This window comes from Trachurus trachurus (assembly GCF_905171665.1).
Source record: "Trachurus trachurus genome assembly, chromosome: 21".
Lineage (NCBI taxonomy): Eukaryota > Metazoa > Chordata > Actinopteri > Carangiformes > Carangidae > Trachurus > Trachurus trachurus.
This window is the reverse complement of record NC_139899.1, coordinates 14,502,354-14,525,798: the sequence shown is the minus strand read 5'-3', so window position 1 is coordinate 14,525,798 and position 23,445 is coordinate 14,502,354. Positions and strand designations below refer to the sequence as shown.

At 41.5% G+C, this 23,445-nt stretch overlaps 1 protein-coding gene across 3 annotated transcripts in view; it reads left to right on the top strand.

The window, feature by feature from the left end:
• Positions 1-23,445, top strand: part of igf2bp2a (insulin-like growth factor 2 mRNA binding protein 2a) — a 47,100-nt gene that overhangs the window by 13,871 nt on the left and 9,784 nt on the right. For all 3 annotated transcript variants that reach the window (XM_083996248.1, XM_083996247.1, XM_083996246.1), the window contains exons 3-7: positions 12,150-12,198; positions 16,071-16,122; positions 19,659-19,722; positions 20,321-20,611; positions 20,860-20,994. In XM_083996248.1, coding sequence (XP_083852374.1) covers positions 12,150-12,198; positions 16,071-16,122; positions 19,659-19,722; positions 20,321-20,611; positions 20,860-20,994 — 591 coding nt within the window. The remainder of the gene's footprint in view (positions 1-12,149; positions 12,199-16,070; positions 16,123-19,658; positions 19,723-20,320; positions 20,612-20,859; positions 20,995-23,445) is intronic.

Here is a 23,445-nt window from a genome sequence, read left to right as displayed (position 1 = left end):
ATTTGTTTTGGTGTTTCTGCGTGGAGGGGAGTCGCACGGCTGAAATAGTTGTTACTGCACCCTTGAATATCCTGTCTCCCAAAACAGAGACTTTGATTGATATTAATGTTTTGATATCGAGCCTCAGGTGGTTTTGAGGAAAAGTGTGCATTCAAAAAAAAAGGTTGTGTTTTAACTTTAAAGGTAAAATAGATGTGGGAGAAGTTTGGTTCCTCTGTTTTTAGGTGGTGATAAGAATCTGAGATTTCCACCCCGACTGTTACATTCTCATGCTGTAGCATTTTGTCAGAAAACCAAATGTGGAGGACAAACAATAAACAAACACAAACTGTTACAGGAGAATTCAGCTTTTTTTTTTTTTTTTTTGCGAGTTGAGGGATCGCTGCAGCTTGGCAGACGTTGGGGCTCCACTCGGTGCCTTCTAGTCACATATATAAGAGGCACCAACAACAAACCTTTCCCTCAGGCTTTTCCACAATCACCAATAATTCTCTCTCGCCTTCTCTGTCTCACTTTAAATGCTGCCCACACAACAGGCTTTTCCACCCGCTCGCCTTGGCTGGTGGAGCTCCGGCTCCCTAAACTTGAGATATCGACGTCAACTCAGAATATTTACTAGAGTATTTATCGCCTATTGATCAGGCCTGACACTCCTGTGACCATCTCTGATAATTGAATTAGTCTGCATGTTATGTTACATTCTCACATACTCAAAAACTCCAGCTACCTCCCTTCTAACCCTCGACAACGGCTTTCCCCATTCTCGGCGCCCTCCTCCTATTGAACTGCAACACACACTCACACATGCACACGTAGCTCCAGCACACACACACACGCACACGCACACACACACACACATACACACATGCAGCACCGAACTCCTAACCATCTCCAGTCCACTTCCTCTCTAGCCCCCTGCCTCATTTCACAGAGTAGGTCAGGATGTGGAGCCATTTTAGCCACAGGATTAAAGTCTGACAGGGATAATGCCACTTCAGCCACTTGTCGGTCATGTGACACGAGATGATCTAAGGTTTTGGGAGGAGCACTATAATGTAATTAATGTATTGGAGGCTCTTATCCATTTGACTCCACCCATTGTAGAGCTGTACCATTAAACCATTAAAAACTGCTTTTTACAGGCGACAGTAAAGGAAACAGTGGTGGCGATGAGTTGTTTACCACCAACTATTTAATTTTTTTTTACCTCTCTATGCTTCATTCTCTACAGGGACAGTGTAGAAAAACCCGCTGTCCGTCTCAGAACTGCCTATTGATGTAAATTTAACCTTAAACCCGTTTGTGCTGTCACCCCCAACCCGCACATGGGTGTCCTATATAGATAATCCCACCGCCTTGTTAATCTCTTGATGGCTTATCAGGGTTACCGCACTTTATTTAATTTACTGGACTTCGCTCACTTGTGCAAAATTGCTGTTCGTCTGCAATTCATTTAAGCTCTTTATCTGTTCTTATCTCACACTGACTCTTTGTTTTTCCTTCACTTGTTCAATCTTTGTTTTGAAAAGACGTTGATTCATTTGTGGCAAATGTAAAGTGCCAATGCAACCAGAATGATATAAATAAATAGATAATTTATAGAAAATTTGCTTTGTGTTTTTAACATTCATTATTGTTAAATGTCAGGACTTTATATTATTTAAAAGTGCTGAGGCACTTAGATTAATATTTCCTAGCTGCTTACAGTTATTTTCATCATTAATTTGTCTGCTGATTTAAACACAGAAAAAACCAACTGTATAAAATGTTAGAAAACAGCATCAGAAAAATACATATTTTAAGTTCCACGCTCCAGGGCAAAGTCTTCAGATAATTCATTTTGTATGACTCACAGTAAAATCCACAAAACTTTAAATTTACAATGACATTGTGCAGCAATAAGCAAATTTGGGAACCAAGAAAAAAAATTGTTTTATATGAAAAGTGAATTTATGATCAGCCAAAGAAGTATTGCAAATTTCATATAATTTATTTAATCTCTACAATAGTTAATAATCATAATAATTATTAAATGACAATTAATTATACCTGTGTCCTTTAAATAGATATTTAAATAAGCAAATGTTTCTTTGTTTATTCAAAAAGAGAAGAACTTGTTTCAAAAATAAATGTATTCAATCAGGCCAAGACAACTGTCACACAACAACAAATGAACACAGACAAAATCCAGTGAAGGTTTTATTAACAGGCAGCGTTTCTCAAAAGCCTCTAAGTTAAAGTAAAAACAATTCATTTAAAGGCAGACACATTAACCTGAACTGCATTTTTTTTAGACCCTTTAAAACTCTCCAGCAGCCATTTTAAGAGGCAGCATAATTAAAGTCAAACACACACAACTTTAATTAAACTTATTGGAAAGCACTTGCATGTGTCAGGCGGAGTCTCCCCCGGCCTGGCACCGGTGCTCGACCCTGTGTTTGAGAAACGTTGTGCGCGTTTCACTGTTTCCAAAAAAGCTTTGTTCCGCCGCTGTTTGCAGAGCGACGGCTCCTCAGTGACAGCAGCTGTGAGTGGCAGGGCTGTTTTGAAATATGCTGCTTATTGGCCGTGTATCCCCCCCCGCCCCCCCCTCCCTTATCTCTCTCTCTCTCTCTCTCTCTCGCTTTCTCTTTCTCTGTCTTTCTCTGAGGATGAATCTTCACTCACCTCCTGCTAGTTTCTGTGCGTGTTTTCACTAGCTGGTAGTAACTTCCCTGCAGACAGGGGGAGGGGAAAGAGAAGGAGTGGTGGTGGTGGGGGGGTGGGGGAGTGTTCATGTGTGTGTGAACAAGTAACGCTCGCTCTCCAGAGGGAGCTGGAGGGAGAAGTGAGACGGGCAGAGAGAGGGACGATGAGAGATAGACAGTAGAGGAGACAGAGCAGGCAGGCAAACAGTCTGAGGGCTTGCGTAATGTTGAGTGATGTGCGTGCGGTATTGATCCAGGTTAACCCTGCCGGGACCTCCACCTATGGCAGGTGGGCTCAGCCTTTCCAGCCACAGTATAATACCTTATGGTTGGCAGATTAAAGGATGAGACCTAAGGAACAAGCTGCACAACTCAACATAAAGCAAGAGAAGCAGCCATGAGGAGCAGCTGACAGCGTCGACCCGCACTGCACCGCCGCAGCAGCAGGAGCTGGTATCCACCTGTCAGTAGCTTTTAGCGCTGAGGTGTGTGAGAGTGAGGAAGACACAGAAAGTACATCAGTGTGATCGTGTGGAGAGGAGGAGCAGGCAGACCAGTGGGCTATACATTAGCATGTCCGTGGCTGTGTGTGTGTGTGTGTGTGTGCAATATTGCGTGTCAGTTGTGTCCCTTGTGTGGGTTCGCTGTGTGCCTGTCAGTGACAGTGCTGACTATGTGCTTTGTGGTGGGGACTCGGAGGAGTCCTCACTTGGTGAAGTAGCAGCAGCAGGCGTTTGATGTGTGCAGGATAGGACAGAAGAGTCCAACACATGACTCCGCAAGTCCTCCTCAATCTTTCCTCTGTTTAGCATTATCTTTTTTTTTTTTGCACCTGGCTTAATGTTTGCAGCACATTTTCACGATGGTCAGAAATGACTTTGCTCAGAATCGTACATAATGTTTTATTCTCAGCATATCCAGTCTACATAGGTTATTTATTTAGTTTGAGCTGTTGGCTAAACACCACTTCTGTTTGAGGCTGATTGGTGTGTATGTATATGTTTTTATCCAAATCCACTCAAAATTATGTTTAGCTTATTTTCACTTTGCTGCATGCCTGTGCAGAATGATGTACGTGCTGTTTGAACCTTCTCCCATTCATCTGGTGAAGGGGAAGGTAAAGCTTCTCAGTCTAACACCTGTAACTATGAGCGTGATTTGTGATGATAGACCTGGTTCAGGAGCCACTGTGGGATCTTTAAATGTTAAATGTGGATTGAAATATTGTCTGTTTATATAAATATGTGGTTTGGTGCCAGTGTTGCTCTTATCTTCAATAGGTCTCCATCTCAGATGTTTCGCTGATGTTCTAGTGACATTTATAATCTTGAAAAGATTTTCATCCGTCATGCGTCATTGTTGTGGTAGTATGCTATCAGATTATCATACTTTCTCCTTCCTTTACAGTTCTGACTTAGAGAGCTCCTCCACTGCAGTGTAATCCACTGCTTCCTGTCTCTGTGGTCACCTAGGATACCGGGCCGGAAGGAGGTTTTCACGAATGCGTGTTTAGATAGACGTGGGACACGAGTGCATTTCTTGCACCAAGTGTAAATATACTGTAAGTGGATTAGTTTCGAAATGTGTGATTTGGCGTTCTGCTGAGTTGCCATGTTATCACAGCGTTAGAAATGCATTATACCACAGTGAGATGGGGAAAATGGAACATTTATAAATGCTCATTTCATTGGTTTAGTGGGCATGACGGGAGAAAATGTGTTTTGTGTCGGCTGGGCACCCTGTGGCATTTTAGCTCTGGCAGAAAATTTGCGATGATTACACCCGAGAACTGAAAATCATTTTGTATCCACAACAGCATGCAAATAGCTCTGGATGTTCCAGGGGTGCTGTTTGTGTGTATCTTACCTAATTGTTTATAGTTATAGCGTAATTGTGTTATTTCTTGGTGGTGTTAATATCCTTATCAACACCCTTTATCAATGTCTCTGTAGATGCGGTTGATTATGATGAATAATGTGAGCTGTTCTTCAAAAACTAATGACTAGTTTGGCCTGAATCACTGAAATCTATTGAATCATTTGTATTTAGGCCTATTATGTAATAATGAATCATTCCATGATACGAGATATTAATCTGCGGTAAATTTCCCTGTGTACCAATAGACCTCCTCTGTGAACTTTGCAGTACATGTAATGGATGAAGAAACAACGCGCGGTGTTTCCTTATTTACATCTTTCTATTAACCAGCTGAGTGAGCGTTGACAGCGAGGAGCAGACAAACGTCAACAGGAAGGTTGTGGCTTCCATTAGAGCTGCGTGCGTCTACCTGCCTGCCTCTCGGCCCGTGTCTCCCTGCTCTGCTGAAAATGAATGTGTGAAGAGAAACAGGCAGACAGGTAAAGCCTGCTGCATTCTGATGAGCTCCTCGCCCCGCCGAGGGCTGGGAGGGAAAACTGAAGCAGGCACCTGAGCCCTACACACCGAGATGAGATGGTTAGCAGCTCCAGCAGGAGCTTTGTTCACTCTGCAGTGTCAGTGTGAGAAATATGTGGTGGTGAGGGAGAGAAACACAGCAGATGCGACGCCTGTTTTCTGGGGATAGATTTCTGATCAAATGAGGAATAAGAAGATTTAATGACACTGAAAGTGAAATAAACCATTACTAGTTGTAACAGTTTGTATTTATATATAATTTAGGAGAAGAAATTTTAATTTCAAATTGTCTGTGAAGGATCTCAATTATGATATTGTGTTTAGATTGTGATGCCCAACAGTGCAGATTAATTCATTAAATTCAATCTGCCTTAATTTTTTTTTTTTTTTACATTGACAGTTGAACACATTTTGTGTGTGACAGGGGTCTCTCATAGAAACAAGACCTCAGAGAATTATCAGCCCTCTTCCCTCAGCTATTTTAACTCTGTTCACCTCATTGGTTTGGCTTTGTAGCTCACAGCTTCTCTGTTTGGGAGCATTTAGCAGCTTAAGAGCCTGATGTTTCCTTCAGGAGTTGGTAGAGACAAAAAAGAAAAACAATCACCACATGGCAAAAAACACCATAACTCCATATGAATGATCATGTTGCTCAATTTCTGCTGGGTGTGTAAATACTAATAGGTGTTGTGTTCACAGCTGTTCTCTGTTGTCCACAAATAGCCAAAAGATCAGTCAGTGCAGGTTTAATTTAATTGTATATAAACTGATTAATTGGGAGGATATAATCATTAGTTGGATTTGCTGCAGGATACATTCATCAACTTTAAAGTCTTTTGTCCAGCATCAGAACTTTTCATCTTGAAACAGCAGCTTTGATGTATTTCAATTTTCAATACATTTAAAACAAAATTTTAACTAAATATCTCAGTCAAAACGTGTACAGGCTGTGAACTGTTAAAATGCCCTATGTTTGGTAAAAAGGATAGACTATGAAAGTGATCAGAAAATTATGAGATTGTTTCGTTACCTGTTGTTCTCCAGGTCCAGGTTTTCTATGAGAACAGATTTGAAACATATTTAATAACCCCCCTATGTCCATTCAGTGGGGTTTGGCAACATTTGAAATTATCTTGATATGGTCCTGCAAAATATTTTAATTATATGGCATTAGAAATGTTAAATATTTTTTTTAGATATTGTGAAAAATATTGCATATTGAAGGAAATACTGTAATATCTGTAACTATTCAAACACTTTATTTTAGGGGTCTTTAACATTGAAATAATTTCCTAATAAGTTCCAAGGTAATTTGTTAAATTAGAAGAAAGAAAAAGCTCCATTTAAACTGAAGTAAATTATTTGAATGATTTGAGATTTTATCCCACATACTAAATTGTTAGTTTGCCTGGAGACACATTTCACATTCTGAATGCAGACCTGCTGTGACTGAAGTGGCTTAAAAACAATATAAATTAGACTAGCAATTAATCAGAATTAATTAATCAGTAGTGTATAAATTGAACACAGTCTCTTTCCCGCTCTAATTAGTTCAAATTTACATACGACATTGCAGGAAACTTTGTGTGGAAATGATTAGGAAATGAGTTATTAGGAAAATAAATAATTATCATAACCAGCATTATCATAATGATACTCAATGGATAAATACATTTGAGCTCTTAGATGTGTTTTGACAGTGCTTATAGACCGGTGCATAATCGCACGTCCCCGCATGTCACTGAAAAATTTCATTTCAAGGCTAAGGCAGTGTTGCGGGTTGTAGTGTCTGCTACATACATGACGCACCTTTGCATACAGGCTGCGGTAGCACGTGAGCTGAGGACCTACTCCAGGGTTTGTTTGTCCTTCTGCAGCACAAACAGCGACAAACCTTTGCTACCGAAGGACAATAACTTAGTGCACAGGCACATGTGTCATACAAATCCTGTTATCTCTGCTCCACAACACTTAGATGAGACGTTTCTAGGAGTCGGAGCGCTACACAGAAACGGTCTGAGCTCCGTCCTAATCCAGCAACAGAGAGCGGGACACAGTGGGAGCGTCGCCGCGGTTTGAAAAGAGGAACAGGGGGACATTTTCCACACACTGGGGTCTGCTGAATATTGTTGACTTGTTGCTTCCTCGCTGAGATTCCAGGGTGTTTAGGCGCTTAAGAGCTTAAGGGTCCAAGCTAGAAAATGGGTTAATTCAGATTAGACAAGTCTGCCGCTGATGTATAAGGACCACCAGACGATTTGACCAACCCGCCCAAACTGACCCATATAATGAAGTGGTGTTTCACTTCTAGACTGAGAGAGTTCGTCTTTGTTGGCTTCAGCTGGTGCACAGAAATAAAAACCAGTGTGCTGCTCCAGAGCCGTGCAGTCCACACTGATGATGCAAGAACTGTAGGACTTCACATACGTACACATGTAGCCGTAAATGTGGATGATTGTCAGATGATCACATTACAGTGCACTCAGCACTGCAGCGTCAGACTACTACAAAAAAGAATCAGAGGCATTAGTGTGGCCTAGACAGTCCATATCACTGGATTTGCAACATGATCACGTAATAGAGGCGTAATCACACACCTCCAGTGTGATTTATGGCCGCAGCGGTTTTCATTTCCTATTTCATCTGCATGGTATGGCTGGGTCGAAGGTCCGATCATCCCTCATTTTGAAAAATCATCAGTTATCTTCTGTGTGATGAAGTCCTTGGTTGCTCCGGACCGATGGCGGACTGTACTCCTACTGTGTCTGTTGTGTCATAAGAGCGCGGCCTTCAGCGGAAACAAAGCGCTTTGTCAGGCAGATATGGAGACAAGGAAAAGGGAGGAGGGCTGAGAAATAAAGATTTCAGTTCTTCTTCTGACATTCGACTGCTTCAGTGACACAGCTCACACCATAGCACAAGGAGTGAATCAGTTCTTCGAGCATTTGTGTGTAAACATGTGTGTGTGGGGCACAAAAGCGAGATGGTAATAATCAAAGAGTAATGCAGGGAGGATGAGTGTTGACGTCTACATCCACACAGACGAGCGGAAAATTATGGTCAAGCAGAGAAGAGAAAGTTAATCAGTCTTCTGAATTTTGCAAACAATTACATGTGATATTTGTAGTAGAGAGATGTGTGTGTGTGTGTGTGGTTGGGGTTGGGAGGAGTGTTTGGGAGTGGGGGAGTTTGTAAGGACAGGCCCGGTGAACTGAAGGGCTGTTTGGGATGTCTTTTTATTTGTCCAGAGAGAGCCTTCCCGCTGGGCGCTGCTCACAGCCTGGTGAGCCGTCTCTGACAGGACGGGCATCCGCACAGAGCAGGGAGAGAGAGAGAGAGAGAGGGGTAAACAAGGCTTTAAAGGCCTCATTAGACAGAATCCTTGAGTGGAGAAGGAAACGTTTAATCATTCACTCCTGTGAGCTTCTGTTAAAAAAAAAAAAGTAAGTGTTTTAACTCAGAGAGGTTGAGAAGGTGCCTGAATAAAAAAAAAAGACTTTTCACTGTTACTGTGTGTGACTTTGATTTTTGCGTGGGTGTGTTAAGGACAAAGTTCAAGAGAGTTTATGGTAAATTGAATAACACTGTGCTCTGTCTATAGAATAAACCATGTGACCTGCCTTTAAAGGTTGAATCATTAATCTGCATTGCTCATAGCGGCCAATAATTCACTGTTGATCAATTCGTAGATTAAACTGAAGTAGCTGCAGCTCCACTTATATAACTATAAAGACACAAAGGTGCTAAAATGTAGATCAAAAAATAAAAGCAAAAGGAAAGGAAAGGTCATGAGGGATGAAAACACATCAGAAACAAAGGGGGGTTTTTTTGTAAAAAAAAAAAAAAAAAAAAAAGGTTTCATAGGTTCTTCTTTAGAAACACTACAAACCTCTGGCGAGGGGTGAATACCCTCTTTCTCACCCCTCTGCCCTCTCAGAGGTTTAAATTCCTTCGACTGCCCGGCGTGCATGTGCGTATTAGTATGCACGCGTGTGCACAGTCACGGTTTCTTACCTCGTGCAGGTGGGTGCAGTAAATATTAGCTTTTCAAATTAACATGGCCACCCTCAGATATTTAAAGGCCGAAATTGAGAGGCTTTCTTTTTTCTCTTGGCCGGCCGCTCCAAACCAACAGCAGACAGCATGGTTACATTCAACAAACATTAAGTAACCATTGACTTCAGTCTGTATCTTCTACTGTAATCCAGTTTGGACTTTGGGAAAGGAGGAGCCGAGAAAGGGCGCCGAGTTCACCTTGAATGCAAACAAACAGGAGATATTAGCAGATGCCTGCCGCCGTGTATAATCCCACCGGGTTATTCCCTGATTGTAGTGCAACACGTAGAACCATGATGCAGCTACAGATCTGAGCCCTGCAGACGCACTCACTGTAGTAATATGTTGCAGGGTGGCATGTGTTGTGGGCCTCTCCCTGCCCTGGAGACAGACAGACAGACAGAGAGCAGTGATCTTATGGTCAGCCAGCGGCCACAGGCATGCTGAAAATGAGACCTTGAGAACTGTCGGGAGGCAGTGTCATTTTTTCCGGGAGATGTCCACTCGGGAAGCTTCCTCCACGTGTTTCAGAGTGACAGACAAGCAAGTGTCCGTTAAAACGTGGAAAAAACAAGGCAGCCTAGCAGAGGCCTGTAGCTTCAATACATACGACTGAATGCACGAGCCGTGTTATTGAGGCGACGATTGCCTCACTTGACAGTGGATCTGCTAATTTACTTGTTAACAGGAAAGCGTACAGAGGATGGCAGTACGCCGCCGCACTATACTGTCTAACATTACACCAAGGTTACAGGCACTCATAACAGAAACACAATACAACCAGACTGTCAGAATTCACAGGCTTTAGACAACGATGAAATGAATGAAATGAGCTTTTAGTTTCTGCAGTATTTAGATGCCAGGGTTTGGATCTGCTCTGAGGTTTTGTGTCTCAGCTATTGGCTGCTATTGAGTTGCGGGAGGTTTGTGTGCTGTGTTGAAAAAGGGCGACGTGTTTTAGTGGCACAGATGCATTTTTTGATCGGTTTACCCTTGTTTGGATACCAGTTGCCAAGAGATGTCTTTCATTGAGCCACTCGCTTTAAACCACCATCAGTGACAGAAATCTTGCAGGTGTGGTCGTACACACTGGGAATTGTCAATTTGTTATTTTCGCCAGGACTCGCTTGGTAGTAGAAGAAACAAAAAATGTCCTGTTATTTTTTGTAAATGAAAGCATCATTTGAACTGATGTTAAATCACTAATATAGATTCACAGAAGCAGAATAAATAGTTTGTTCCTCGCTGGAGTTTTATAAATGTTTACCTGATATCAATATTAACCGTCAGTTCATTTATTCCTTTCACCAATACTGACGACTGTACAGATATTTTTTTTATTTATTTCCTTGAGCGGCACAATCAGGAGGCATTCATTCATGTCCAGCTGCCAGCTCACTCCTCTCGTTCTCTTCTTGCCACTGACAGGATTTTTTTAATTTTTTAACCAGATGTGTTCGGAGAGAAAGAGGCAGAATTGGATTTAGAAATGTGTGTCATTGTGCGAGTACGTCACGCAAACCTAGGAAAATAACTATGTGCGTGTCTGTTTGTGTTTCCTGCGGAGAGTCCTCCTGAACTTAGAGCCATCTCTCACTATTTCTGATTACCCTTCCTCCTCCTCCTCCTCCTCCTCTTCATCCCTCCATGTATCAGTCTCTCTTGCTCTCCCTCCTCAGATGCCTCCTAATTGTGCACTGAAATGATTTTTTTTTTTTTTTTTTTTTTGGGATACGGTGGCTCAGCGATGTGGCTTTTTCCTCTGCCAACCTCTGCTTTTTAAATCAGCAGCTCTCATTGCGGAACTGGACTATCTCACGTTAATGTAGTTGTTAACAGCTTGTGGTCAGCGGGCGGTTTGTGTGGCTTTGCTGTTTGAGCTGACACGCTCAGTGGAGGCAGAGGGAAGCTGTGTGGAAGCTCTGGATCCCAAAGCGTCCGGGCACAGAGGGACACTGTCTGTCTCTGTGTGACCGACATGTTTTGATCAAAAAGTAAAAAGCTTGTTCAAATCTTTACGATCCTGTAGTCTGGGGACGTTTTTTTGTTCTTTAAACCAAATTTGAGGTGCAAAGAAGCAAAAAAAAAAAAAAAAAAAAGGACAATATTATGAATTGCAAACAAGACTGATAAAATGTCAAGGAAGAAATGAATACATTTTCTGGGAATAAAAAAGATGTTTTGTTCTCTTATCTAAGATTTAGTAAAAAAAAAGAAAAAAAGAAAAAAAAAAGGCACCGTCACGCTTGGATTACTCCACTCCGGATGAAGGAAGCCCATCTTCCTGGTCAGAGAGATGTCTCTGCTTCTCTCACATTGTTTCATCTCTCCGCTACAGTCGTGGTTTTTTCAAACCTTGGTTTTTGTATCATTTGTGTCACTTTCCCTCCTCTCGTAGTGAGAGTGATAGTGAGAGTAAGAATAACACGCGTGGGAGGGTGTTACTGAGAGTCACCAGCTGCTGTCTAATAAGCCTCCTCACCTACACACCTAGATCTGCTGCCACACTTCTCTTACGGTCCTTTGATTGCCTTGATGCTGTTTAATGAAATGTGGGTGTTACAAAAAATAGATGACACTATATTAGACTTTTAAATTACACACAGTAGGACACATTTCTATTATTCTTCCCTCGTCGTAGAAACATATCCGCTGATTGCTGCTGATATGGCAGATGTCTATGTGTATGAGTGAAGTTTGGCTTTGCTGTAAACACAACAGATGACTTCTACAAGTGTGTGTGTTTGTATGTGTGTATCAGTTTGTTTTACTGTAGCCTACTACTTGCAGGAGTTAAAATGCTTGATACCACGTTTAAATGGTTGCTTTAGGGTAAAGACCTGGTTTTAGGGATTAGGGTCAGAGTTAGGGTAAGGGGCAAAGGAAGGCATCATGTTAATGACGGGTCCCTATGATGATTATAGTAACACAAGGATGTGTGTCTGTGTGTGTGTTAGAGTTTATGGTTCAGGTCTGTTAAATCCACTCCGTCTGTGTGTCTCGTCTCTGCAGGAGTCGGAAGATCCAGATCCGGAACATTCCCCCTCATCTACAGTGGGAGGTCAGTTGTTTTTGTCTGTGTGTGTGTGTGTGTGTGTGTGTGTGTGTGTGTGTGTGTGTGTGTGTGTGTGTGCGTGTGTGTGTGTGTGTGTGTGTGTGTGTGTGTGTATATGTGTGTGTGTGTGTGTGTGTATATGTGTGTGTGTGTGTGACGGTGATGCCCAGTTGAACACCACCAGGTAGCACATAAACCAGTTTCCTGACAATGAGTCACCAGCCTTTATACTGTATTTCCCTCTGGACCACTGTGTGTGTGTGTGTGTGTGTGTAGGTGTGTGTGTGTGTGTGTGTGTGTGTGTGTGTGTGTGTGTGTGTGTGTGTGTGTGTGTGTGTGTGTGTGTGTGTGTGTGTGTGTGTGTGTGTGTGTGTGTGTGTGTGTGTGTGTGTGTGTGTGTGCGTGTGTGCTTATATCCAGGTGTTGTCATCATGTTTACTTCTGTGCTGGGGTCCAAGCTGTGTTTCTCTCTCATGTCCTTCTGGTTTGCGACTGTTTCTACAGATCACCTCTAAACTGTCTTTGCTTCTTGTTTCCCTCATAAAACTCACAAACTTCTGAATTAGAAATATCAACAGGACTAAATAAATAATTTCCCCGAGCTTCATACCAAATCATTTCATAGAAAACTTGCTGTGCTCATGGTAGTCACTTTACAGACCATTTTTGCCCCCAATTATTTACAATTGATAATTGTTAACCTCTATGGGATCATTGTATATATATATTTTTAATTTAAACCTTTATTTTAACTCGTTGGTCACTTGTTGGTAACTCGTATTGTACTAAAATGCTGTTTAGAGTTGAAAAGTTGAAAAGACCTGTTGATAGTCATCTAGAAATCGTAGTAGCAACATTACATTCAATTTAAACTTTCCACTGACTGAGTCTGAGTAGGACCGAGACATTGAAAAATATATAAATAGGCTATATGTTTTAGCCATTTCAGCAGCTGAAAGTGGAAAGTTTGAGCGACGTTTTCTATCAAAAATGAAGCAGAAATTAATTAATGATGAATAGGAAATCCAACTTTACAGTGACCTGCAAACTCTCTCAGGACACACATGGTGTGCCTCTCTACAGCAGTTCAGTGACATCAGCAGCCATGCATACGCATACACATACACATATACATACATACGCATACACATGTGCACAGGCCTAATTTCATTTATTCTTAATGGATTGATAGATGCATCCTTCAGTCTTTGTATTTCGATCTCAAAAAGTTTCACATTATACATGTTCCTTATTATAGCACAAGTACAGTTACTAAATGTACAGTTAATATGAAAAAAAAATTGTTTTTCAAATAAGAAGAGAAACTTGCTGTGCTCAGGAACATTACTGGTGTAAACAGCCCTTTAGCAGCATTAGAAAACAATCATAATCTTAGTACGGATCTGTGTATTATTGTCCCTGTCTATTACAGTTTTTTTCAATTGCTAACAAGCAGTGGTCGAAACTGAAGTCACATGTTCAAAACTCTTAACACAGCCAGCATTTCCATCAGGCATCTCAGCTAAACAGTTCATCTCTTCCCCAAAACGGTGCCTCACCAACAAAACACTTCATACATGTCTCAAAATAAGCTCATTCAACCACAACACTAGCACATAGTATCACTTTGGAAACAAACACTGTCACTCTTAGCACACTGAACTACAAAACACTAACAACAAAGAACATTACTTCAAATAAATTTGATCTTTGAAGTTTGAATGATTTTTTTTTCAAAATCAGTAAATCAGTTTTATTATAAAATAAATACTGCAATATCTTTGCACTTTGAGTGTTCTAGATAATATATTGCAACAAGAATGAATCAGGAATGCAGCAATTTACGTCAAGAAAATGTATTTTCTCTGTGCCCTTGCATAGGTAGGCAAAGGGACCTTACAAAAAAATAAAAAGTTTACTGTAAACCATGTGATCCATATTTCCAAAGAAAAAACAACCAGAAGCCCCCCCCTCACACACACTTTTTATATGGTTTCTAATGAGGCCAAACACAGAGATCACCTGGATCAGTTTTGAGCTGGAAACTAACTTCACCTGTGTTTGGAGTTGCATAATAATTTTATTTATGTTATTCAATAAAATATTTTTGATTTGACATTTTATATATTTCAATGTTCCTGCAACATAAATTCCCCACGCCCCCCCCATCCCCTCCCTCCCTCCCTCCCTCCCATCATTGTGTTTTGATTGTGTTTTTAACTGTTTTGAACAAAGTGTGTTAGCATTTGAAAAATGTGCTGTAAAAGTCTAGTGTTTTGCAGGTGGTGAACTAGTAACTGAGAAAAGAGTCCATGAATTTTGGTGACTGTGGTCACTGAATGCATTTAGTGTGAAAGCAATGAAAAGTGCTTCACAGTTTGGTCCACATGGACTTGTGTTTTGCAAACTGTGTTAAGAGTTTTGAAAATGTGACTTCAGTTTCGACCACTGCTTGTTAGCAATTGAAAAAAACTGTAATAAAAATAACTCACAATTCTGTGGTTAGATTAGTTATGTTTCAGTGTTTTGCTTTGGATTCGGCCTTTTAAAATCCTTTTAAAAGTTCTTGCTCCTGATATTCTGAGAGCATGTGAACTCCTTAACAAGATTTGAGTCTTTCAGTCTTTAAACCAGTGATTTACGGCATCAGGTTGCACCTTTCACTTGCTGAACATTTCAGTTGGTGGAATTCTAAATGTGGGTTGCTAGGAAACCTCAAGTAATCAACAGTGTAAACAGGAAGTGACTGCAACATGAAACAAGCCATACATGACATAACATTTGGAGGCTGACCGATATCTTGCCCAACAGTTGTTTGCTGATAGAGGTAATATTTTATTTTATTTTATGTATCTATGGAGGAAATGTTTATGTTTTTAGAATCAGCCGTTTATATGAGAGGGCTGTGCTATCAGAAGAGGTTTGGGGTCACTGGTAGGTGTAAAGTTGGCCTATTTTTTTTTCTTACTTTAGTCAGAGCTAATCCAGCTTTTTCCACCTGCATCCCGTCTTTAAGATAAACTACGATAAACATTTCCAAAATCTAGTCTCACATCTAACACACAGACTTGAGAAACAAGTAGGCCTAGGCTAAATACAGTGTATAATGTAAAAATGCTAGACCATCCCCATAAAGTGTGAAGAAACATAAAGACAGCAACCAGATAGTTGTCCAAATGATATGATAATAACATTAAAAATACATAAATAGGTAACTTCAGAGCGGATGATCGCAGCAATCTTTCTAAACTTTTGATATAACGTTAGGGCTATCAGAATGTGGTGTGTCTTCGCCATGGTAACTCATTGTTTGATATTTGCATTTGTGTAAATGGCAATTTGCACATTTTCTTTCATATGCCAATTTCCTCCAAGTGTAAAACCTTTTCTGTCTTTTTGTTTTTGTTTTAATTTTCCATTTCCACTGTCTTTTTAATGCCCATATTAAAAATGTGCATTAAAACAGGTGGATGGAAACACACCTATTTGCATCTTTTTTGTTGAGCTGGTGATGTGTTTACCTGAGAGGTCTTGGTCTTATTGGAAATGCTCTTTTGTAAATTAAAGCTGATATAGAGATAATAAATGGGCAAATATATCATATATTTAAAAATAAATAAACAAAAAAAACAACACACACATTCTCTAATTTGTTGTAGGTCAATGGGATTTTGAATAAAGTTCTGAGGTTCTGGTTTCATTCTAAGCTACCACTTGCTACATTTTTAATTGAATCACTGGCCCATATAAAAGCACTAGAAGTATCAAACCTGTGTGTGTGTGTGTGTGTGTGTGTGTGTGTGTGTGTATGCCATTGTGCTTGTGTGTTTTTGCATCAGGGCTTGGGTCTCTAACTCACCGTCTTGTTTCTCCCTCAGGTTTTGGACGGCCTTCTAGCTCAGTATGGTACTGTAGAAAACGTGGAACAAGGTACAGAACTGTTCTCCTCTGTGTGTTTCTTGCTCATCTCATCATCACCACCCTCATCATCATCATCATCATCATCATCTGGCTCCAACTGTTCAATGTACACGTGCCTAGTTAGCAACACACACACACACACACGCACACACAGACCTCCCAGTGAGTCAAGTCTCCCTGTGTGACTTGACTTCCTTGTTACCATCATCCCACACACCCATTATCTAAACATAACCCATCTCTGCATATAAATCTGCCTTTATCATCTTGTCTCTGTGTGTGTGTGCGTGTGTGTGCGTGTGTGTACACATGTGTGTCTTATAAGTCTGACCCAGAGAGAGGAGCTTTTGAATTACACCCAGCCTCTATAATAAGCACTGTGTACTGCCACAGGGCCTCAGTGTATGGATTGAAGTGGGCAGACATGGCAGACGTCCATTAGTAATGTGTCTGTGTGTGTGTGTTTATGCCTGCACGTGTATGTGTGTGTGCGTATGTTTTGGGGAGATGCATCGTGGTAATGGGTGAGGACACTGCAGGCGCCTGTGGTAAAACTTTTGCACTGTCTGAAGTTTGTGTGTGTGTGTGTGTGTGTGTGGAGCAGTCAGCACTAGCACTATTCCTAAGAAGTTTTGGCTGTTTACACACACATGCACGAATAGTACCCGTGCAAGGGGAGAAACAAACAGCCATATATACACAAATACACACACACACACGCACAGAGTTTCTCTCCCTCTGCGTCAAATCAGCCAAGACCAACTACCACCCAGTGCAGTCATGACAGGTGCTAAAAGAAAAACCCAGCAGAGGAATTACTCCACTCAGAGTTTCCCAGACGCTGCTGTTAAACAGGATACTTCATGTGCACGGTCCCACACACACACACACACACACCGACGCAGCCTCAGCTCCTCTTCTTTCCTCCTTTATCTCCCATCGCCGTACAATCAAAACCTTCAGAGAGCCGTCGTACGGTATCTGTCCCCGTCTTTAGTCGCGGCATCGCTCTATACACTCCTGCGCTGTCACTTTTTCACTCGCCTGTGTCCGTTGCTCGCTGGTGACCGGTGGGTGAGGTTTTGTTGGAGGAGTCCCATGTTCTTGTGTGGCATGGTGAAGGCTGCCGGCGGTGGGGCAGAGGGAGAGGCGGGGCGGGGCCGGGGCAGAGCTGCTGGCTGTGAGCGTCCGGGGCTGGGCGCCATGCCAGGCTCTGCCCACTCGCCCTCTCTAGGCCAGCTGGGTGCTCTCACTCGTTTTAACCCTTCCAAACCTGCTGACCGCCGCGCACCAGCAGGTTTGGAAGTTTTTTTGTCCCTCTATGACAGAAAAAAGGACATGCTCCGATGCGTCCTAGAAAAAAAGAAGAGAAGGAGGAGAAGAAACAATTTCTCACTCTTTATACACTGGTAATGCACCTTGTCCTTGTGGGGAACTTGCCAAAAAACTGCACTGGAGTTTATTAGCACATTCTTTAAGCCGTCTTAAGTATTTAGAAAAATGTTATTTTTTCTGCAGCCTTTGGCATCGGCCCCAACAATCAAACACCAGTGGCTTCTGTGTCGACATTTTGACATAGTTACGCAAACCTTCTTCGCTGACAAAACAGGTATTCCATTATCTGTTCTGACAGAGGCCAGAAGGTGTATCATCAGTGAGACATCCTGTGTTTCTTTTTTTTTTCTTCCTACTATCACTTTTACTATTGCACCGTTGCGCTGCAGGTACCTCGAGCTACATTTTACACAAAACGGAAAAAATGTTACTGAAATGCAGCAAAGTGCAAGCTGAAGTAGAATAAGATGAAGGGGGAAAAAATATTTACTGCACAAATAAACGAAGAAAATACAAAACTGGAAGGACACTCACCTCCGCCAAGGCCAGTAGCAAGTAACTCACACCAGACATCAGAGTAAAAATCTTCAAACCCATAGTAAATGATCTGGATCGGGAAACTTAATGGATTCTATCCTGACCTGTGCCCCGTCTCTACACCGAGTTCTGCTGAAATTGGTTCAGTACCGCTCCTCCTGACAAGCCCACAGAGACGAGTGAAAACATAACCTCCATGGTGGAAGGTAACAGTATTTGAAAACCCGTTAGATATGACAGACAGGTGATATCATTTTTCCTCTTTCTCACTGTCAAGAGTAGGAAAGAAAAGTTTTTTACCGCTCAGCTTCAGTAGTTGAAGTTTTGTATTTAATCTCAGTCAGTCAGGGAGAAACCCTGTGAATTTTAGGGACAGATCCAGTGAAACTTTTTGTTGAATCACTTTCTCAGAGATTGTTTTCCAGACAATAATGTATGGATCTTGATGTTAAAGATCAGACATATTATTAGAATTTATATCTATATCTACATCCATATCGATGCGTTTATACAGTTAGGTGCAGATTCTGAGATCAATCTGGATCTGGCTGACGTGTATTGTTTGTCTAAGGTGGAGGTACGTATGTGCTCTATTGAGCTTTATTCTAAAGGGCATTCCTCCGCCAAGGCCAAACAAACTCCTTCATCTGAACACCTTGAATATGTTTGATTTTTTACACCAAGGTCCAATACATGATTTGCTGAAAATATTTTAAAAAATACAACATTAACAATTTGACAATAATTAAAAATAAACAAAAACCTCTTGATGGGATCCACACCAAAATGTAATGGGGCCTTCCCTGTCCCATGTCTCCACATTTGTTTTGTTTTTTATTTGTTTTTTTATTGTACAATACCAGTGACAAACATTAAGCAAAGACACAGCAACACAGCAAGCAAGGATTTGTAGATAAATTGTGATAAGGAGCAAAACAAGGAGAAAGAAAAAGAAAAAAAGGGGGAGAAAAATAAATAAATAAATTAGAAATTAGAATTAGAAATAAATTAGAGATAAACATCATCAGCCAATCGGTCACTCAATCCCCCCCCCCTCCAAAATCAGTTCAGTGACGTTCTGGCTGCTCGCTGGTTTCTCGCTTAAGACATTCAATTTACATTATTACTGCAGATAAAAGCAGCAGATTCTCATAAAAGAGCAGCTAAAACTAGAAAATGTTGTAAATGACATTATCAAAACAGTTTCCACGCCTGAATCAAAGTCACCTTACAGTTCAGTGGCAAAAAAGTATGTGTGGAATCAAACCGCTTTTTCTTTCCCTTCCTGCAATATAGAGAGTAGCACAAATCTTCCCAAGGTGTGTCTCTGTTGTGCATTTCATTTCACTCTTGCACAGATTGCTTGCTTTGTTTAGACCGTCATATGAAACTTAAGTCCGTTATTGTGCAAGAGGCAGCGAGTCTGTCGTGTTAAGCAGCTCCTGTCTGTAGAGGCAGCAGCGAGGTCTGGAGGGCAGCCAGTGTGGTGATGGCTGTAATGGATTCACACAGACAAGTGGCTCTCAGGATCACCACGGGAACCTGGGCGCGTGTCCGACTCACCCACGGCAACAACAAAGACCTGCTACGTACATGTATGACGGTGGCCCCTGTCTCACGTTTTTGCTTTTTTTCCTCCCTCCCTCCCTCCCTCTCTCTCTCTTGTTTCACAGTGATCACTGATACAGAAACAGCAGTGGTGAATGTTACGTACGCAACCAAGGAGGAAGCTAAAGTGTAAGCAGCAGAAACACTGACTGATGCAGCCAGGTTGCAGAGAGCAACGCTGGAGATACACTTGCTCTTTCTTTACAAGTGGCATTATAAGGGGCATGGCCACATCCAGCACCTGTCTGTCGAAGACGATGGCAGAAAAAAAAGCAGCAGTATTAGTTAAACTACGTATATGCATATGAAGGTCACTAAATTTGAAAATATGTCATTTTCTTTCTTTGGCAGCCCATCTATACACACTTCGCCAGTGCTTTTTTAAATTATCTTCTTTTATCCGGACCTTGGGCTTTTTATAAATGGTTCCAAATGGGCATTTTTCAGGGAGAACTGAGCTTTTAGAGAGTGATATTGTACATGTGCTCGGTCCCTTTGGGCAGGTGTGCAGCTGTAGAGTTGGCTCTATCAGAAATATAATGAAATATAATTTTCTTTGGATGCACACAGCCAATTCTAGGAAGAAAGACTGCCCGTCTTAAAAAGACAGCCCAACAGTTTCTTGACGAACGTTTAAATCACTGCAACTTGCAGATTCTCATTCAGAGCCTTACATAAATCCTCTGTGCTTACATGTCTCTGTCCTCCCCTCCTCCTCCTCCTCCAGAGCTATTGAGAAGTTGACAGGTCACCAGTTCGACGACTGCTCCTTTAAGGTGTCGTATATCATGGACATGGATGCTGCTCCGCCCGTCCAGGCTCCCCGCACGCGTCGCGGGGGCCGATCGTCCCGGGACCAGGGTGCCCCTCAGCCCGGGCCCTCAGGAGGCTTCGGCGCTCCTCGCCCCAGACAGCACGACTTCCCCCTGCGCATGCTCGTGCCTACTCAGTTTGTTGGAGCCATCATCGGCAAGGAGGGCCTCACCATCAAGAACGTCACCAAGCAGACACAGTCAAAGTAAGACGAAGATGATGCGTTCAGTGGTACAGTAAAGTCAGATTATTGGAAGAGATTAGCCCTAATAACGGAGGAGGCATGTTTACCGTTTCCTTTTTTTGATTAATTTAATCCTTATTTTTTATCTTTTTATATTCCTTTCAGTATTTCTTTTGTTTATTCTATTTCTTTTCTCTTGTAGGGCACTTGACCAACTTCATTTTCGAATAATGGATTTTATTTTCTCCCTCTGTCTCGCTCTCCCTCAGGGTGGACATCCATCGGAAAGAAAATGCAGGTGCAGCAGAAAAGCCCATCACCATCCACTCAACACCCGAGGGCTGCTCCTCCGCCTGTCGTATGATCCTAGACATCATGCAGAAGGAGGCCAACGAGACCAAGACGTGAGTCAAACACAAAACATTCCTAAACGCGCGGAAAACACACTCGTATGTGCTTATACATAGGCATGTATACACTCCCGCTGGGAGATTAGCCATAATGTCTGCAGGGCTGTAATCCTATCCTTTAACCTGCCTGCGCACCTTTTAATCTCACTGTGCATTCTCTCGCTTGGACCATTAACACAGTAAACACAGTGCGCACGACACGCTGGCGTACACTAACACGTGATCGCAGATTAGCGTTTAGGAAACGAGGCCAAGGTGTCTAATAAGGTTTGACGCTTTTAACAAGACGCTGCACCTTTTAAACTCCTGGAACTTCTGCTCGATCGGAGGATCAACACTCACACTGAACACATCGCACAAGTGTTTGTCTCTTTTCATTTTACCATGTCATTCAGAAAAACGTCCCCACGGCACAAGATGATACGTCCTAGTAAACACCAGCCTCACACACACACTGTGCTATGTATTCTGTTGTTTGCCACGATGAGGCTTAAGATGGGTGTGACACTGTTAAAGGTGCTGAAAACCAGACAGTAGTAAATGAGCAGTAGCTTCAAATCTCACCAATAACCAGAAAATGGCTTAAGAAAGACGAACCAACAATAAACGAGTTACATTCCAACTAAGGAACCAAACTGATATTCTTTAAGAAAACTGGTTAAAATGGCTCACCTACTGTATGTGTCAACTGTAACACCTGATTAATGACAATAGTAAGGTCAAACCCTTTAATGGAAAATGATTTTCCCTATTTCTAACAGCAGAATCGTTATGTTTTTATGTATGATGTACTTATTGACTCATCTGTCTTACCTAATGTCCAAATCCTCCCCATGTCATGTTTAGGTTATGTAATAATGTGTGTCTTGTGCCCAATTGTCGCATGTGTTACTAAAAGAAAAATGAATAAAGAGTGAATAAAAAAAGATAAATGAAAAAATCTCACCCATATTTTCCTTTAAAATAGAAACACAATAGAAGCACAAATGAAAACTGCGCTGAGAGCTGCTCTTTGACGACATCTACATACCGACTGAGATTAAATGCAATTGCTTTTGTCCACCAAATGTAAGCAATGTTTTTAACAACAAGAAATCATTCGACTGGTCTAATCCACCTCAGTCTGTTCAGTCATTATTCCCACTCTCAAGACTCACAATAACTTCCACACCTCGGATTCAGCCCGAATATCACACCTGCAGAAACGAAGCCGTCGCCTCAGACGACCTCCAGCCTGTCGACGGAGTTTGAGCACCGAGCCAAAACATGAACCACTTAACTCCGCACTTGCCCCACAGCTCACCCAGACTAATTTTACCCTGTGTAGAGCAGCCGTGCTCTACACATGCGTGCCCCGACCTGCTTCCCCATCCCTTGCACACACCCACCCACCGTCAAGTCTGTGACCCAGCCCAAAGGAAACCCCCCAGCAGCTGGTTTCCCCTCCACCACACCCCGTCACAAACGCTCACACCCCACAATTGTCCCGCAACACAGAAATACAGATTAGACAGAAATTACACTGCTCCTCCTATTTAACAACCTACCATCCCATCTACACGTGTTCATACACACACCTGGACCTTGTTGTTTTTGGTTTGTATTTTATTATTTTTAATTTTTTTTAACAGTTACAGTTTTTTTTTTTAAATGAGTCTATTCTTTTCCAATAATTTCATAGAAATTTCCTGAAAAAAACAAACTGTATTTTTATTTTTTAGGCTGAATAAATGCATATAACTTGTATCTATTTATAATCTGCAACAAATTCCATAAACTACTGTATACTGTAGTAGTTATTAGTTGTTAGTAGTTTCCAGGAAATTGGGACAAAGTAAAAACATCAAATCAAACAAGCTTTCCATCTCTGCGCCAGAATTCATCAGGGTTTTGTGAAGCCATTTCATGGGGGAAAAAAATTAATTCACCTAAATCACTGTAATTTGTACTAAGTACCACACTGCAAACAAATGAGCTTCAGCTTTTAGCAATCTGCTTTCTTCAACGGCCAGAGAAGAGAGACAGTTCTCAGCTAAAGGTCTGTGGCCTCCAGATAGAAATTATGCATTTGCACATATGTCTTTAATTTATACATTAATATTAGAAACATTATTCTCTATTTATGTCATTAATGCTAATTAAGCAATAGAATTCGTAAGAATACACAGAAACATTTTAGGAAAGCACCAAAAAAAATATGAGGAATCAGATTTTTTTAACCTGAAAAACATATGAAAACTTTATTCAAAAACAGAGTGATGCAAAAATCCAGGAGAAATCTATAGTTTGGCACTTTTTGCTTTTAGAGGCATTGACCCAAAACAAAAAAACAAAAACAAAGGGTTAACTGTATGTTGTGGTTGGGCTCGTGTCTTAACACGGTCGCCCTGTGCTTACAGCAGCACTTCCAGCTGGGCAGCTGTCCACATTCCTGCTCATCCCCAC